We start from the raw sequence: 19,647 nt of genomic DNA, 5'->3' as shown, positions 1-19,647 counted from the left end.
AAACTCCGAATTTCCAGCCATGAAATATAATTAAGAGGTGATTTTGTAGAATTATGAAACTAGTCAATGACTAGTGGGGTTCTGCAGGGATCTATGCTAGGACCCCAACTGTTCACATTATATATTAACGATTTGGAAGAGGGAACTGAATGTATTATCTCCAAATTTGCAGATAATACAAATTATATGGGTGGGAGGGTGAGCTGTGAGGAGGATGCAGAGATGCTTCAGCATGATTTGGACAGGCTGACTGCGTGGGCATATGCATGGCAGACGCAGTATAATGTGGATAAATGTGAGGTTATCCACTTTGGTAGCAATAATAGGAAGACAGATCATTACTTGAATGGGTGTAAATTGAGAGAGGTGGATACTCACTGAGACTTTGATGTCCTCATGCATCAGTAGCTGAAAGTAAGCATGCAGGTACAGCAGACAGTAAAGAAGGCAAATGGTATGTTGGCCTTCATAGCGAGAGGATTTGAGTATAGGAATAGGGATGCTTTACTGCAATTGTACAGGGCATTGATGAGGCCACACCTGAAGTATTGTGTGCTGTTTTGGTTTCCATATCTGAGGAAGGATGTCCTTGCTATAGCGGGAGTATCCTCGTCAATAAGTTGTTGAAAGCCAACATGCAGGTGCACAGGCAATTAGAAAGGTTCATGGTATGTTAGCCTTTTTCACAAGAAGACTTGAGTACAGGAGTAGCAATGTCCTGTTTCAATTAGTTACACGAGTACAATGGGTATAGAGGGATATGGGCCAAATGCGGGCAATTGGGATTAGTTTCGGGGTTTTAAAAAAAGGGCGACATGGACAAGTTGGGCCAAAGGGCCTGTTTCCATGCTGTAAACCTCTTTGACTCTATAATTGTATATGACCTTAGTTAGACTGCATCTGGGAATGCTCTGTGAGGTCTATAAAATAATGAGGGGCATAGATCAGCTAGATAGTCAATATCTTTTCCCAAAGGTAGGGGAGTCTAAAACTAGAGGGCATAGGTTTAAGGTAAGAGAGAGATACAAAAGGGTCCAGAGTGACAATTTTTTCACACAGAGGCTGGTGAGTGTCTGGAACAAGCTGCCAGAAGTCGTAGTAGAGGCGGATATAATTTTGTCTTTTAAAAAGCATTTAAACTGTTATATGGGTAAGATGGGTATAGAGGGATATGGGCCAAATGTGGGCAATTGGGACTAGCTTAGGGGTTTAAAAAAAAAAGGGTGGCATAGACAAGTTGGGCCAAGGGCCTGTTTCCATGCTGTAGACCTCTATGACTCTACCCGAGGAAGGATATTATTGTCATAGAGGGAGTGCAACAAAGATTCAACAGACTTGTTCCTGGAATGGTGGGTATATGAAGAGGTTACCAGGAAAATGGATGAAGGGAAGGCAGTGGATGTTGTCTACATGGACTTCAGTAAGGCCTTTGACAAGGTCCCGCATGGGAGGTTAGTTAGGAAGGTTCAGTCGCTAGGTATACATGGAGAGGTAGTAAATTGGATTAGACATTGGCTCAATGGAAGAAGCCAGAGAGTGGTAGTGGAGGATTGCTTCTCTGAGTGGAGGCCTGTGACTAGTGGTGTGCCACAGGGATCAGTGCTGGGTCCATTGTTGTTTGTCATCTATATCAATGACCTGGATGATAATGTGGTAAATTGGATCAGCAAATTTGCTGATGATACAAAGATTGGACAGTGAGGAAGGTTTTCAAAGCTTGCAGAGGGATTTGGACCAGCTAGAAAAATGGGCTGAAAAATGGCAGATGGAGTTTAATGCAGACAAGTGTGAGGTATTGCACTTTGGAAGGACAAACCAAGGTAGAACATACAAGGTAAATGGTAGGACACTGAAGAGTGCAGTAGAACAGAAGGATCTGGGAATACAGATACAGAATTCCCTAAAAGTGGCGTCACAGGTAGATAGGGTCGTAAAGAGTGCTTTTGGTACATTGGCCTTTATAAATCAAAGTATTGAGTATAAGAGTTGGAATGTTATGGTGAGGTTGTATAAGACATTGGTGAAGCTGAATTTAGAGTATTGTGCGCAGTTTTGGTCACCTAATTACAGGAAGGATATTAATACGGTTGAAAGAGTGCAGAGAAGGTTTACAAGGATGTTGCCGGGACTTGAGAAACTGAGTTACAGAGAAAGGTTGAATAGGTTAGGACTTTATTCCCTGGAGCGTAGAAGAATGAGGGGAGATTTGATAGAGGTGTATAAAATGATGGGTATAGAGTGAATGCAAGCAGGCTTTTTCCACTGAGGCTAGGGGAGAAAAAACTAGAAGACATGGGTTAAGGGTGAAGGGGGAAAAGTTTAAAGGGAATATTAGGGGGGGCTTCTTCACACAGAGAGTGGTGGGAGTGTGGAATGAGCTGCCAGATGAAGTGGTGATTGCGGGCTCACTTTTAACATTTAAGAAAAACTTGGACAGGTACATGGATGAGAGGGGTGTGGAGGGATATGGTCCAGGTGCAGGTCAGTGGGACTAGGCAGAAAAATGGTTCGGCACAGCCAAGCAGGGCCAAAAGGCCTGTTTCTGTGCTGTAATGTTCTATGGTTCTAAGAAGGATTGTGGAAATGGGGCTTGTATTATCTAGAATTTTGAAGAGTGAAAGATGATTTCATTAAAACCTTTAAAATACTTAGGGTAGATGTGCAGGCAAGATGTTTTCCCCTGTTAGGGAATCTAGAACCCGGGGACACAATTTCAAAATATGTGGGAAACCACTTAGGACTGAGATGAGGACACGGGACACTGGTGAGATCATAACTGGAGTAGTGTGTACAGTATTGGTCTCCTTATTTAAGGAAGGATACAAATTCATTAGAAGCAGTTCAGCGAAGGTTTACTAAACTAATACCAGGAATGGGTAGGTTGTCTTATCAGGAAAGATTGGACAGGCTGGCTTATATTCACTGGCGTTTAGAAAAGTAAGAGGTGACTTGATTGAAACATAAAAGATCCTGCGGGATCTGGACATGGTGGATGTAAAGAAGCTGTTTCCCCTAGTGGGATAATCTAGAACTATGGGTCGTCCATTTAAGACAGAGATAAGAAGGTTTATTTTTCTTTCTGTGGGTAGTGAGTCTCTGGAACTCCTTTCCTCAAAAGGCAATGGAAGCAGAGTACATAGATTATTGATAAACAGGAAGGTGAAATGTTATAGGGGTCGGGGAGGTTTCAGTTAGATCAGCACTGATCTTATTGAATGGTAGAGCAGGCTCAAAGGGTCAAGTAGCGTACTCCTGCTCCTAATTCAGGAGAATTTTTTTCACTCAGCAGATTGTAAATCTTGGGAATTCTCTACCCCAGAGAGCTATGAAACTTAGTCATTGAGGATCTTTAAAGTAGAGATTGACAGTGTGAAGAGCAAGGCTGACAGGAGTAGGGAACACTGGATGACTAGAGATATTGAGGTCAATAAAAAGAAGGAAGCATATGTCAGGTATAGGCAGCTGAGGTCAAGCGAATCCCTTGAGCATATGGGGTTTAGGAACACACTTAAAAGGGAAATCAGGCAGGCAAAAAAGGAACATGAGATAGCTTTGGCAGAGAATCTACATGTATATTAAGGGCAAAAGAGTAACTAGGGAGAGAATAGGGCCCCTTAAAGATCAACAAGGATCATCTATATGTAGAGTCACGGGAGATGGATGAGATCCTAAACAAACATTCCTCATCAGTATTTACCATGGAGAAAGACATGAATGGTAGTCACTGGCTGTCTTGTCTGGAGACAATACACATCTTTTTAGCCTGTCTTGATGCTCTCTCCACTCACATTGTTTTGTTTCTTAAAGACTTGATTAGTTGTAAGTATTCGCATTCCAACCATTATTCATGTAAATTGAGTTTGTGTCTTTATATGCTCTGTTTGTGAACAGAATTCCCACTCACCTGAAGAAGGGGCTTAGAGCTCCGAAAGCTTGTGTGGCTTTTGCTACCAAATAAACCTGTTGGACTTTAACCTGGTGTTGTTAAACTTCTTACTGCGAAAGACATGAAGCCAGGAAACTCATTGAAGTAAATAGCTATGGCTTGAAAAGCATCCACATTACAGAACATGAGGTGCTGGTGGTCTTAAAACGCATAAAGGTCCTTTATCAAGTGTAGCCCAGGACACTGTGGGAAACTATGGAAGAAATTGCGGGACCCCTTGCGGAGATATTTGTATCATCGACAGTCACAGGTGAGGTGCCAGAAGACTGGAGGGAGGCAAATGTTGTGCCATTATTTAAGAAAGGTGGCAGTGAAAAAAAAAGCCAGGCCAGTGAGCCTAATGCGAGTGGTGGCAAGTTGTTGGAGGAGATTTTGAGAGACAGAATCTACATGAATTTGGAAAGGCGAGGACTAATTAGGGATAGTCAGCTTTGTGCGTGGGAAATCATGTCTTACAAATTTGATAGAGTTTTTATGAAGAGGTGACCAAGAAAATAGATGAGGGCACTTTGTCTACATGGGACTTTAGCAAGGCCTTTGACCAGGTACCGCATGGTAGACTGGTCAGCAAGATTAGATCACATCGGGTCCAGGAAGAACTAGCCAATTGGATACAAAATTATCTTGCTGGTAAGGGACAGAGGGTGGTGGTAGAGGGTCTTTTTCCAGACTAGAGGGCTGTGACCAGTGGTGTGCCACAGGGATCAGTGTTGGGTCCACTGTTGTTTGTTATTTATATAAACAATTTGGATGAGAATATAGGAGGCATGGTTGGTAAGTTTGCAGATGACAGCAAAATTGGTGGTTGTTATGAAGTGGAGGTGGATCCCCCCTCAGAGAACTAACACCTAACCACTCAAAGAGGAGTACTTTGCTTCGTAATCTGTAAAAGTGAGTGTGAAATACTATGATATGCGCTTCAGCAACTTTTAGTGGTTAAATCAAAATAACTATCTGACACACTCTCTAAAGAACAAAGAACAGTACAGCACAGGAAACAGGCCCTTCGGCCCTCCAAGCCTGTGCCACTCCTTGGTCCAACTAGACCAATCGTTTGTATCCCTCCATTCCCAGGCTGCTCATGTGACTATCCAGGTAAGTCTTAATCGATGTCAGCGTGCCTGCCTCCACCACCCTACTTGGCAGCGCATTCCAGGCCCCCACCACCCTCTGTGTAAAAAACATCCCTCTAATATCTGAATTATACTTCGCCCCTCTCACCTTGAGCCCGTGACCCCTCGTGATTGTCCCCTCCGACCTGGGAAAAAGCTTCCCACCGTTCACCCTATCTATCCCCTTCATAATCTTGTATACCTCTATTAGATCTCCCCTCATTCTCCGTCTTTCCAGGGAGAACAACCCCAGTTTACCCAATCTCTCCTCATAGCTAAGACCCTCCATACCAGGCAACATCCTGGTAAACCTTCTCTGCACTCTCTCTCTAACGCCTCCACGTCCTTCTGGTAGTGCGGCGACCAGAACTGGACGCAGTACTCCAAATGTGGCCTAACCAGCGTTCTATACAGCTGCATCATCAGACTCCAGCTTTTATACTCTATACCCCATCCTATAAAGGCAAGCATACCATATGCCTTCTTCACCACCTTCTCCACCTGTGTTGCCACCTTCAAGGATTTGTGGACTTGTACACCTAGGTCCCTCTGTGTTTCTATACTCCTGATGACTCTGCCATTTATTGTATAACTCCTCCCTACATTATTCCTTCCAAAATGCATCACTTCGCATTTATCCGGATTAAACTCCATCTGCCACCTCTCCGCCCAATTTTCCAGCCTATCTATATCCTGCTGTATTGCCCGACAATGCTCATCGCTATCCGCAAGTCCAGCCATCTTCGTGTCATCCGCAAACTTGCTGATTACACCAGTTACACCTTCTTCCAAATCATTTATATATATCACAAATAGCAGAGGTCCCAGTACAGAGCCCTGCGGAACACCACTGGTCACAGACCTCCAGCCGGAAAAAGACCCTTCGACCACTACCCTCTGTCTCCTATGGCCAAGCCAGTTCTCCACCCATCTAGCCACTTCTCCTTGTATCCCATGAGCCTTAACCTTCTTAACCAACCTGCCATGTGGGACTTTGTCAAATGCCTTACTGAAATCCATATAGACGACATCCACGGCCCTTCCTTCATCAACCGTTTTTGTCACTTCCTCAAAAAACTCCACCAAATTTGTAAGGCACGACCTCCCTCTTACAAAACCATGCTGTCTGTCACTAATGAGATTGTTCCTTTCTAAATGCACATACATCCTGTCTCTAAGAATCCTCTCCAACAACTTCCCTACCATGGACGTCAAGCTCACCGGCCTATAATTTCCTGGGTTATCCCTGCTACCCTTCTTAAACAACGGGACCACATTCGCTATCTTCCAATCCTCAGGGACCTCACCCGTGTCCAAAGAAGCGACAAAGATTTCCGTCAGAGGCCCAGCAATTTCATCTCTCGTCTCCCTGAGCAGTCGAGGATAGATGCCATCAGGCCCTGGGGCTTTGTCAGTTTTAATGTTCCCTAAAAAACCTAACACTTCCTCTCTTGTAATGGAGATTTTCTCTAACGGGTCAACAGCTCCCTCCGAGACACTCCCGGTTAACATGTCCCTCTCCTTCGTGAATACCGATGCAAAGTATTCCCCTATTCCCTTGGGTTCTAAGCATAATTCCCCTCCTTTGTCCCTGAGAGGTCCGATTTTCTCCCTGACAACTCTTTTGTTCCTAACGTATGAATAGAATGCCTTAGGTTTCTCCTTAATCCTGCCTGCCAAGAACATCTCATGACCTCTTTTTGCCCTTCTAACTCCCCGTTTGAGTTCTTTCCTACTCTCTCTGTATTCCTCCAGAGCTCCATCTGTTTTCTGTTGCCTGGACTTAACGTACGCCTCCCTTTTCATTTTAATCAGATCCTCAATTTCCCTGGTTATCCACGGCTCTCGAATCCTACCTTTCCTATCTTTCCTTTTTACAGGCACATGCCTATCCTGCAGCCTTATCAATAGTCAACAAGCAACAATTTATTTATCTAACAGTGAACAAGTTAACTAAACTATTAACAAACTGAATAAATACAATTCTAATGCAATGCTCTTCAGATAAATACAAATTATTAACAAAAGAAATAGAATTTTAGTCACTCTCTAAATTACAATCAGGTTTGGCATCTTCCGGAATATTCTGGACTTTCTCTGTTGATTCTTCTGTCTGGAACTTCTGTCTTCTTTGGGACCTTCACTGTAGAGATAAGCAGCCCCATTCATCTCTTAAGACATGAATGGGGCTGCTACTCTGGCAAATGGCAGTTGCTCTCTCTGCTTATTTTCCCACTGCCCTCTTCTTTTATACCGTGATGATATATCAACATCTTGGATACCTTCGACATTGGTCGAAGGTATCCAAGTGCCTGATTTAAACTGATTGGTTAAATTCAAAAGCGTGTTCTGTTTCAAATTGATTGGCTAACTTCAAAAAAATTCAAAAGCCTGAAAACCTGTTACCAAGGCAACCCTGCTGCTTGGCCCTCGATACAAATGTTTCAGCCTGGGACCTGTATTTTTAAAAACTTTCTAAGCACAGAAAAAAAACAACTTTTTAACAGAACCATGCAATGCTTTCTCCTCTTAGCATTTTACTTTTTTAAAAATAATTTTAAAAACACCAAATTCAAACATTCTACTCCTCAATCTACTCAACTTTGCAACAGTGGTGTAGTGGACAGTGGAGAAGGCTATCTAAGATAACAACGGGATCTTCATCAACTGGGCCAGTGGGTCGAGGAATGGCAGATGGAGTTTAATTCAGCTAAATGCAAGGTGTTTCACTTTGATAAGACAAACCAGTTACAGACAGCATGGCGGCACAGTGATTAGCATTGCTGCCTCACAGCGCCAGGGACCTGGGTTCGATCCTGGCTTGGGTCACTGGCTATGCGGAGTCTGCACATTCTCCCTACGTCTGCAAGGGTTTCCTCCGTGTAGTCCAGTTTCCTCCTACAGTCCAAAAGATGTGCTGGTTAGGGGCATTGGCCGTGCTAAATTCTCCCTCAGTGTACCCGAACAGGTGCCGGAGTGTGGCGACTAGAGGATTTTCACAGTAACTTCATTGCAGTGTTAGTGTAAGCCTACTTGTGACACTAATAAATAAACTTTAAACTTAAAGAATTTACACAGTTAGTGTTAGGGCCCTGGGAGTGTTGTCAAACAGAGAAACCAAGGGGTGCAGGTACATAGTTCCTTGAAAGTGGCGTCACAGGTAGACAGGGTGGTGAAGACGACGTTTGGCATACTTGCCTTCATTAATCACAGCATTAAGTACAGGAGTTGGGACATTATGTTACAACTGTACAAGACATTGGTCCAGCCACATTTGGAGCAGTGTACACAATTCTGGTCGCTCTGCTATAGGAAGGATGTTATTAAACTAAAAAGAGTGCAAAAAAGATTTACAAGGATGTTACCAGAACTGGAAGGATTGAATTATAAGGAGAATCTGGGACTTTTTCCCTAGAGCGCAGGAGGATGAGGGGTGACTTTATAGAGGTTTATAAAATCATGAGGGGTGTAGATAAGGCGAATAGCCAACGTCTTTTCCCCAGGGTAGAGGAGTCCAAAACTACAAGGCATAGGTTTAAAGTGAGAGGGGAAAGATTAAAAGGGACCCGAGTGGCAACTTCTTCAGAGAGAAGGTGGTGTGGATATGGAATGAGCTGCCGGAGACGGGTACAAATACAACATTTAAAAGACATTTGGACAGGTACATGGATGAAGAAGGTTTAGAAGGATATGGGTCAAACAGAAGTAAATAGGACTAGTTCCGTTTAGGAAACCTGGTCAGCATGGATGAGTTGGGTTGAAGGGTCTGTTTCTGTGCTGTATATCTCTATGACAGATTTCTAAAGACCAATGACATAATGGGATTTGGAGATAGTGAGGGTAAAAAGCATTGAAGTGGATGATCAGCCATGATCATATTGGCAGAGCAAGTTCAATGGGTTGAATGGTCTACTCCTGTTCCTATATTCCTGTGAAAGGTACACAGGTTCAAAATAATGAAAGGAAAACTAAGGTCTGATATCAGAAAGTTCTTCTTCACAGAGTCATAAGAAATAAACTTCTGGTTAGTTAGTGAAGATTAAAAGCTTAAAATTACTCATGGGCAGCTGAATGTTGTGATGGCGAACCATTGCATATTTTGGATGGCTGAGCTAAGATGGGACAAATGGCCTTCTAAACTACTGGTGTATATATTACCCTGCTAGCTAAAAAAAAAAGGCAATTCTACACACTGACAGCATTTTCAAAGGTCCAGGCTAAATTATATTCCCACTGTGATTTAACTATCGTAGTTCTTGACCTGCACTGTATTATTTTCAGTCAAAAACAAAATTGCTTAGACTATGGAAATACTAAACTGATAGCCTTTTCGAACATATCAAAGAAAATAACAAAGAACAAAGAAAATTACAGCACAGGAACAGGCCCTTCGGCCCTCCAAGCCTGCACTGACCATGCTGCCCGACTTAACCAAAAATCCCTAAAAGAAAAAAATTACAACACAGGAAATATCCTGGAATATCTACTGAAATAGATTTTAAATATTTTTCTATCTCTCTCTAAATTTGCCATTTGTACCTTACATTGAAATAAAAAACAAGTGCAAAGGACATTTATTTTTTAAAATTAAAAGTTATTTTTCTTAAGATGGCGTCTTCTTTTTAAAGATGTTTATATGGCTTGGTCCTCAAGTTCATTTCAGATAAACCATATTTTGAGAAATAATAAAACATTATTTTGTCAACTCCTTGTGACTTATTGAAATAGCTGGAAACATAACCCATGATGTTATGAGATATCTTCAGATTGACCACATTAGTGGAAAACCATGAGGTAGCCAGAGGGAATCCTAGAAATAGTGCTTTTGACTATTTATGAAACAAGTTTTTAATCTTGTTAAACTTGGCAGAAAAATTGGTTAGCCATTGTAAGATCACTTCTGGGAATTAAGTTTGAATCCAGTTCAATGTAATGGAGGAAAGGTTCACTTCTTTGACATTAATGATCAGATAGGAAATACATCTGAGGCAGTTTTATTAACCGTCCCTCAACAACAAAAGCACTAATCGGAAATTGTCTGTCTCGGGCACATTTATAAGTACTGTCAATTATCCATATGAAATTGCATCTCTCACTGTCTTTCATAGAAAACATAGAAAACTACAGCACAAAACAGGCCCTTCGGCCCCACAAGTTGTGCCGAACATATCCCCACCTTTTAGGCCTACCTATAACCCTCCATCCTATTAAGTCCCGTGTACTCATCCAGGAGTCTCTTAAAAGACCCTATTGAGTTTGCCTCCACCACAGCCGATTCCACTCGCCCACCACCCTCTGTGTGAAAAACTTCCCCCTAACATTTCCCCTGTACCTACACCCCAGCACCTTAAACCGGTGTCCTCTCGTAGCAGCCATTCCCACCCTGGGAAAAAGCCTCTGAGAGTCTACCCGATCTATGCCTCTCAACATCTTGTATACCTCTATTAGGTCTCCTCTCATCCTACGTCTCTCCAAGGAGAAAAGACCGAGCTCCCTCAGCCTATCCTCATAAGGCATGCCACTCAATCCAGGCAACATCCTTGTAAATCTTTCTATCCAACTTCTCTACATCTTCCTCCAATATTGTATAGTCTGCCTTCTTGTTTATCAATTTCTACTTTTGTGTCATCAGAAAATTCAGAAAAACTGTGTATCCCATGAAAAGTTCAACCGTTTATATATAGTGAGGAAAAAAGTGAACTTAACATTGACTTCTGTGTACATCACATCCATCTTGCCTCCAGTCCGAAGAACACCCCTTACAAAGAACAAAGAACAATACAGCACAGGAATGGGCCCTTCGGCCCTCCAAGCCCGCGCCGCTCCCTGGTCCAAACGAGACCATTCTTTTGTATCCCTCCATTCCCACTCCGTTCATGTGGCTATCTAGATAAGTCTTAAACGTTCCCAGTGTGTCCGCCTCCACCACCTTGCTCGGCAGCGCATTCCAGACCCCCACCACCCTCTGCGTAAAATACGTCCTTCTGATATCCGTGTTAAACCTCCCCCCCCCCTCACCTTGAACCTATGACCCCTCGTGAACGTCACCACCGATCTGGGAAAACTTAGTCTAACTTGTTTCCTGTTCAACTTCAGATCCACACTGCTACATTTCCTCATATGCTAAAGAACACTTGTGAGAAACTTACAGAACAACTACTATAAAACCACATTCCCAGCATCAGTCCAATTCTTTAAAAAAAATTAAGTTGGTCAAACACAACTTGCCTTTAATAAATCAATGCTGTTACTGATTAATCCATACACTTCTGATGACAAATTTTATCTTCAATTATAGACCTTACTTCAGCTTGGCCGTGTCCCAATGTCAGCGAGCCAACAGCAAGCACTTACTAACCATGCACAGACCCAGGTCTCCAGCCTATCCAGGTGCTAAACCTGATTACAAATTTACCAAATTGCCAGCAGTGTTGTTTCATGTTAAACCTATAAGCTGCATTGCTAGATTTTCTGTGAAATAATGGTCACATCCTCCTGAAGAAACTACATTCCTGTCAACGTGGTTGATGAATCAAAATCATTAATTAATTTTCATTTAATTCATGACCAAGGAGGCATTTACTTCAAGTACCATATTTTTAAGCTGCAAAATATGTATTTCATTTTCTGCTGCAATGTAGTGCCAAATTGTTAAAATATCCAATGCTACACTGTTAATACAGCTGCAGTTTCAAGAGAATCAGAATCACACTGCAATAGAACAGTGAAACTCTGTTAGAAATTTCAAATAGGTATTAATGAGATTATTTCATTAATTGACAGAGCTGGAGTCATCTAATGGATACAATAATCGATAAAATATTTGCTCCTTTGCATTCTCAGTTTTCAATCATGAAATAATCTTACACTCCCAGCCAGCAGAGAGAATTTGACATGTTGGCGTAAGGACATCACTAAGGACATCTAATCAATCTGAAGTGATATACTTTGACAAATGGACCAACATGAAGAATATGAGGCTGGCCATTTTAACATTGCAGCAATGACTGCAGAGTTGTAGAGTTTGCACGGCCATTCAAAGTCAATGCCAACATTCGCAAAAAGTGAGAGAAGACCATCTAAATCTGGAACAAAAAACAAAGTTTGAACCCACATTTTCTAATTCTCAGGATGAGAGTGCAATCACTAAGCCAAACATTCTCCCAACCTGGAGGAGGTATTAGAAAAGAAACTGCAGTTTCTTTTCTATTATCTCCTCCAGGTATTGAAAAAAAACACATTATGACTGCAAATTAAACAATGGACTATTTTACTCCATGCCAAAGCAAAAAAAGTTATACATTTCTGTAATACTTTATTATGCCAATAGGATGTCTGAAAGCATTTCATAACCAATTAACTATCTATCTATCTATCTTAACTACATTTTAAAATAGCTCACTTGTTTTTCCAAATGTAAACATGGAGTCAATCTGCAGAAGCATCAGGAGACATGAATATACAATTATTTCATTTTTGTGATATTGTCAAAGGGAGCATTGTTGGTCAAGACTCCAGACTAACCTCTAGCTCAAATTCAAATAATAATATAGGATGGTGGTTCCCAACCAGTGGTCTGTGGATTACTGGTGGCCCGCAAAGGCACTGTGGCGGCGGCGGGATGGGGGGTGGTGAAAATAAAATTGCAAAAATATTCAGTGTACTTGGTGCTGTGCGAAAAGGAGAGTCTCAAAGATTCAGTCGCTGAAGAAGTTAAGCAAGATAGATAGAAAGGCCTTCGACTGCATATTTTAAGAAATACAATATTATGAAAAATACCAGAATGAGCTCGGCCTTTACAAGTGCAGCAATGCCATTGTGCCCAGATCTCATGACGTTGCTCATCCATACACTGCACCTGGCTCTGCAGGAGGAGCTACAAACCTTTGCTCCTGTGTTCTCACATGGAGGTGGTTCCTCTGGCTACAGCACTGAGCCAATCTTTAGTGCCACAGCTGATTGTCTCTTGAAATCTAAGGGACACGATTAAACTGCAACCACACTATCTGATTCAAAGGGGATGAATGATAGATGGATGGGAGGTGTGCAGAGCTTCACTGCAGTGCCACGTAATCTGTTGTGATTTGAGTTGTGCTGCCAGTGGGATCTTGCACAGCGTAGAGGATATAACTACAAAGAGATTTGACCTGAACAAATAAATTGCCTTTATCTCAATAAAAGTCCAGTGGTTCTATAAGCTGATAGTTGTAAGACCAAGTCAAATATTTTCACAAGAAATTCCATATAGTCTATCAACTGACAGAATTTTATAACACAGAAACAAGTGTTTAACTCAACATCTCAAAGTTGTATTTATGCTCCACATGAGCTTCTTCCTACCGTGCTTCATCTCACACAGGCAATATATCCTTCTATTCCTTCTACCTCATGTACGTATCTCAGTTCCTCTTAAATGCATCTACACTATTCACTCTATGTGATAGTGAGTTTCCCATTCTCATCACTTTCTGAGTAAAGTCTTGATACTTTGCACAAGTGAAAATAAACCAATGGACAGGTCTCACTAGATCACTCATGTATTACACCAAGAAAATAACTGGCAAAGATCAAGGAACAGACCTTCAGTGAAGTAATAGTAGGTGGAAAAGGAGATTGAAAAAAATCATATGCATCACAGAAGGAGGTTGTGTGGTCTGTCAACTCTGAAAGAACTATCCAATTAATCCCACACCCTTGCTGTTTCCCTATAACCAAATGACTTTTTCCTTTTGGAATAAAAATCCAATTCCTTTTTGGAAGTTATTACTTAATCTACCTTCCACTCTTTCAGGCAATGCATTCCAGGTCATAACCTATCATTGACTGAGAATCATCGGCACTGGCTTCTTTTTCTGCTCCTGCATTGCTACTTCTGATGTCTCCAAGGATCTACTTCTGGTTCCTTCCCCCCTTTTCTCATCTACCTATTGCCTTGTAGCAATATTATCCAAAAAATGTCAATTTCCACATGCACGCTGATGACACTTTAGCTGCCATCTCGATCCATACCTTGCATCTTGTACGACATCCAGTACTAGATGTGCAAAAATTTCCTCAACAAAATAAATTGTAACTTCCCCAATCTGAAAGCCTGTTTTTTGAAACACCAGTTCTCTGGAAATATTTGACCAGACCCAAGCCACATTACAGTAAGTACTTTGGGAATGGAAACATGGAAGATATGGTATTTGGCATTTAGACAAGTAAAACTATTTTATTACTGTTTTATGATTTATCACTTTTACGTTTCAGGTAAATATTTATACCTATACTATTTCAATTTCATTCTATGATCCAAGAAATTCCAAAATACAGAAATGACTTGATCCCAAAGCTAATGATGGAGTGCCTAGAGAAGAAATCTGGAAATGTGCTTGAATGTGAAGTTCCCAAGAATTATGTACAACAATTACATGTACAAGGAAGTACCAGACAAGAGTAAGAAACAATGTGGGGGAGAGTGGAAACTTTTGAAGCCGAAGTTGGATTGCACCAAGGATCACCAGAGCCATTTTCTCTTCCTGTTTGTCATGGATATTCCAACTGAGTAACTGAGATAGGAAGTGCTCTGGTCACTGATGCTTGCAGATGATGCTGTGCGAGGTGGTGAAGATGATGAGGATATGACTAAGTATTTCGAGAACTGGAGAAAAGACAGGGATACAAGGTCACCAGATCAAATACCCAAATTATGGACTGTCAGTTTGAGCCTAGGGAAGAGGATCAAAGTGAAGATGTAAAGATTGTGGGTGAAACTTAGAGACAGTCAGTAGTTTCAAGTGCAAATTTCAAGGTTAGTGGTGGCAGAAAATGAGGTGCAGATGCTGAGATGGATTTGTGAAGTAATGAGAAGGGACAAAAATTAGGGGGTCAGTGGAAATTCTGGGAGCATCAAAAAAAAAAGCAGCTGAGAAGAAAAAGGAACAGTACGTTCAATTGTGATCCACACCAGAAATTCCACTTCCTATCCACAACTCCATCTCTGTTGCTGATACCTGTCCGAGGTTGAAGCAGACACTTCCCCATCTTGGGGCAGGGTTTTAATCATGGTACACCATTCCCAATGACAGAAAAGGACACGGGTGCCATTTTCACCCTGTTGTTTTTTGCTGGTTCCCGCACAATTATAATTAAAATTTAAATGCTGGTGCCATACACAGGAGGCATATGCAATTATACAACAGCTATCTATCAGCTAACAATGCTGGAAAATCTGTATTAGGGGAGGTATTAGTGGTATTGTCGCTGGACTGGTAATCCAAAGACTCGAGGTAATTCTCTGGGGACCCCTCCACCTCTTGAGATTTGCAATGGTGCTTGCTCAATATCCAGTACTGAGTGAGCAGAATTTCCTCTGAATAAATACTGGGTCACAAGAGACATTGGCTGGAGTTCTCCAGTCTGGCACAATTGGGCCCACTACCAGCGAGAACAGGGAATTTGGCACTCAGACAAAACTCCATTCACTGCAAAGAGGCCGGAGAATCCCAGTTGTGAGCGAGGTCGGAGAATTCCAGCCATTGTCTTCAGGCCTGCCACAATCCATTCTCTATTGACCCCATCCTTGAAACAGACTTTTCAAAACTTTGTTATCCTGCTGAGCCCATTTCCCCTCCATCGTAAAGACTGCTTACTTCTACCTTCATAACAATACCCACCTCCACAGCTTTGCCTCAGTTTTTCCATGACTAAAACTTTCATCCATACTTTTGTTATCTCTAAACGCAATTATTCACTTGCCTTCCTGGCCAGCCTCCCACCTTGTACTCTCCATAAAATTAAGCTCATCCAAAAGGTTTTGATTGCCTATCCATATTTTTAAAAAAGGTACTTAGTTCTGCATCTGAAGTGCTGCAACCTGCAAGGTTACAGGTGGCTTCCTCCGGGTGCTCCGGTTTCCTCCCATAGTCCGAAAGATGTGCGCATCGGCCATGCTAAATTCTCCCTCAGTGTACCCAAACAGGCTGCGGAATGTGGCAACTAGGGGTTTTTCACAATAACTTCATTGCCGTGTTAATGTAAGCCTACTTATGACACTAATAAATAAACTTTAAAAAAGGTACTGGAAAGTGGGATTAAAATGAGCAAAAACAGAAAATGCTGGAAAATCTGAGCAGGTCTGACAGCATCTGTGGAGAGAGAACAGAACTAACATTTCGAGTCTGGATGACCTTTCGTCAGAGCTAAAATGAGCAGCTAGTTTCTTTTTCTCTTTATCAGCCGGTGCAGACACAATGAGCTGAATGGCCTCTTTCTGCACCGTAACTTTTCTATATTGGCTTATGTGGCACAGTACCAAAATGTGCGCACTAACATTCAAGTGAAACACTGAAAAGTTTTACGACATTAACTGTCTGCAATAGCATGGTTAAGAACAAATCCCATGAGAGAAGCACTTGTCTTACTTCTATGGCTATATGTTGAGCTACATCAATGCCCTGGCAAGATTGCCCACTTTTGAACAGATCCACTACAGGCACTTACACACTTCGCTTTGTGAAGATTGTAATCTGTGCCTGTAAAATAAAAAACGTATGGTTTTAAGTGACAATGCTTTATTCCCCTCCTGTGAAACATTTACATGATCACTCCTGTACCCCCCACGTCTTGGCCTGGTTGCTGTCTAGTCACCACTGACAAAGTGCAGGCAGAAGTTTTCATGACATTTAAGAGGGCGGGTCCTCTCCTTGACTTCTACCAGTTTGGAAAGGGCTACAAATCTGAGGTTTTCCCCAGAAGTTGAAGAAATCTAGTTCTGCTCATAATCCTTCTCTACTATATACAACTACTTTGGATTTAGATAATGAATTCACAAGGGCGGTCAATTCAAATAGTTCTCTCTATTATAGTCAAATGATCAGCCAACTAGATGACTTTTCATTCAAAACAGTATCCCAAGTTAATGAAATTGCCCATTAAGCATACAAAACAGGCATACACTCTAATTTAACAGGTTCAAATTCATGAAGCTAGGGTGCCACCATGTAGCATTTGCTTCCTTAAAAAGATGTGCGGGGTTAGGTTGGTTGACCATGCCAAATTGTCCCTTAGTGTCAGGGGGGTCAAGCAGGGTAAATACTTGGGATTATGGGGATAGGGCCTGGGTGAGATTGTTGTCGGTGCAGGCTCGATGGGCCAAATGGCCTCCTTCTGCACTGTGCGGATTCAATGAGAAAAGTCAGTAACTGCATATGCCAATATGCATTAGCACTTGTGAATCACAGAATTTCTACAGTGTGCAGAAGGAGGCCATTCGGCCTATTAAGACTGCACCAACTCTCCGACAGAGCATCTTATCCAGGCCTTATTCCCATAACCCCACTTATTTATCCCGCTAATCCCCTTAACCTACACATCTTGGTGTGGAGATGCTGGCGTTGGACTGGGGTGGGCACAGTAAGAAGTCTCACAACACCAGGTTAAAGTTCAAAAGGTTTATTTGGAATTACGAGCTTTTGGAGCGCTGCTCCTTCCTCGGGTGGAGCGCTGCTCCTTCCTCGGGTGGAGCGCTGCTCCTTCCTCAGGTGTGTTGCTCATCTGAGGCACTCGCCTGCGGAAGGAGCAGCACTCCGGAAGCTCATGATTCCAAATAAACCTTTGAATCATAGAATCCCTACAGTGCAGGAGGAGGCCAATCGGCCCACCGAGTCTGCACCGACCACAATCCCATCCAGCCCCTATCCCCATAACCCTAACTATTAACCCTACTAACCTCCTGACACCAAGGGATAATTTGGCGTTGTTGCCAATCAACCTAACCCGCACGTCTTTGGAGTGTGGGAGGAAACCGGAGCACCCGGAGGAAACCCATGCAGACATGGGGAGAACATGCAAACTCCACACAGACAGTGACCCAAGCCGGGAATTGAACCTGGGTCCCTGGTGCTGTGAGGCAGCAGTGCTAACCACTTTGCTACCGTGCCGCCCCACTAAACTGGTGCCGAGAGACTTCTTACTGTACACATCTTGGGACACTAAGGGGCAATTTAGCATGGAAAATCCACCTAACCTGCACATTTCTGGACTGTGGGAGGGAACTGGAGCACCGGAAACCCACGCAGACACATGGAGAACATGCAAACTCCACATAGTCACCCAAGGCTGCAATTGAGCTCAGGTCCCTGGCTCTGTGAGGCAGCAGTGCGAACAACTGTGCCACCCTGAATGATTGGAAATGCACAGACTATAAGCTTTGATTTAAGTGATTTTTAAAAAATTCATACTCAGAATATGACATCTGAAAGATTACAAAAAAAAGACCCATTTCCATTGAAAGGTGATTTGTACGCAATTTTGTGGTAGAAATATGACCGTCACAGAATAATATAGCTTTGGTAATCACCAGTATATCTTTAATGTAAATTACTGTTAAATGACAATGTCAGCTGCTCAACATCCTTAAATATACTGCTTAACTCATAAGGTTTTACTGCTGCAGACATAATGCAGCCCAAGTTTTAAATTAATCTTTCACTTTAGTGGGGGTGGAATATATTACGAGCTGTTTGTGTGGGAGGATACTTACAACAAAATATTTTCTCTGTTCACTCGCACATATCCAACAGTATAGAATAACAATTTTGAATTGCACTTCAATGACATTTAAACATAGAACTAAGAACACTAATGCTGTGACATGCTGGGTATTAGGGAGCTACCAGTTTTCCACAGCCCTGTGTTCCTAACAAAATGCTCAAGTTTTGAAATTGAACTTTCTTAAAGAAAGTGAGAATAGCAAAGGTGGAGAGAGGCTGGCCTTCACTGTTACCTATCTGTCTTTCCAGGTCTGCTGCTTCATCTTGCGTAGCACGAGGTAGAACTCCTGGATCACTGAAGCTTGTACGGAGCAACGTCCCCATCACAAAAAAGAATAAAATTCCTGCTATCGCTGGTATCACAGGTGTGATGGTTACTGCTAGGAATGGACAGCTGTTAAAACATAAACAAAACAATTAAAACTGGTTTCTAATCGGGCACACAAAACAGTGTACATTTTTGGGGCAATGAACAAAATTCCTATAATAAAAGTCTCTGTAGTGATTGGTTCAGTCAGAATTAACCAGTAAAGAGCTAAACATTGTGATAGAAATTCTAATTCCCACCAAAAGATAGCACTGAAAACAAACAATTCCTACTCCTTCACTTTCAAATCAGTGAAAATGCAGATCATTTTCTGAAAGAGCTCATCAAGCCCTGAAATTTGGCTTAGATGGTTTCTAACATCTGAATCTCACCAGAATTAAATTATTACTTGTCATTGAACAACATCGAAAATGCACAAAGTAACTAAGAAAATATTTTTAAAATGGCAACAACTGCTGACCAGCCTTTGGAAAAATATTCTGTTTTTGTGCTGTATGACTCCTGGGTGCCGGGGTCAGGGAGGCCCCTGAGCAGATACAGAACATTCTGAAGGGGGAGGGTGAACAGCCTGAAGTCATTGTTCACATTGGTACAAACGACATGGGTAGAAAAAGGGATGAGGTCCTGAGGAATGAGTATAGGGCAGTGGTTCCCAAAGGCGCGCCACACTGGTGCGGCGAGAGAGGATGGCAAGTGTGGCGGGAAGATTCAAGGACAATCAAAGAA

At 42.2% G+C, this 19,647-nt stretch overlaps 1 protein-coding gene across 3 annotated transcripts in view; it reads right to left on the bottom strand.

The window, feature by feature from the left end:
- The window catches only part of zdhhc14 (zDHHC palmitoyltransferase 14), a 264,960-nt gene that overhangs the window by 149,652 nt on the left and 95,661 nt on the right, over window positions 1-19,647 (bottom strand). For all 3 annotated transcript variants that reach the window (XM_078229978.1, XM_078229979.1, XM_078229980.1), the window contains exon 2: window positions 18,827-18,987. In XM_078229978.1, coding sequence (XP_078086104.1) covers window positions 18,827-18,987 — 161 coding nt within the window. The remainder of the gene's footprint in view (window positions 1-18,826; window positions 18,988-19,647) is intronic.

The sequence above is a fragment of the Mustelus asterias genome, chromosome 15 (genome assembly GCF_964213995.1).
Source record: "Mustelus asterias chromosome 15, sMusAst1.hap1.1, whole genome shotgun sequence".
Classification (NCBI taxonomy): Eukaryota; Metazoa; Chordata; class Chondrichthyes; order Carcharhiniformes; family Triakidae; genus Mustelus; species Mustelus asterias.
Note: the sequence above shows the minus strand (reverse complement) of the source record. Positions and strands in the feature narration are given on the sequence as shown.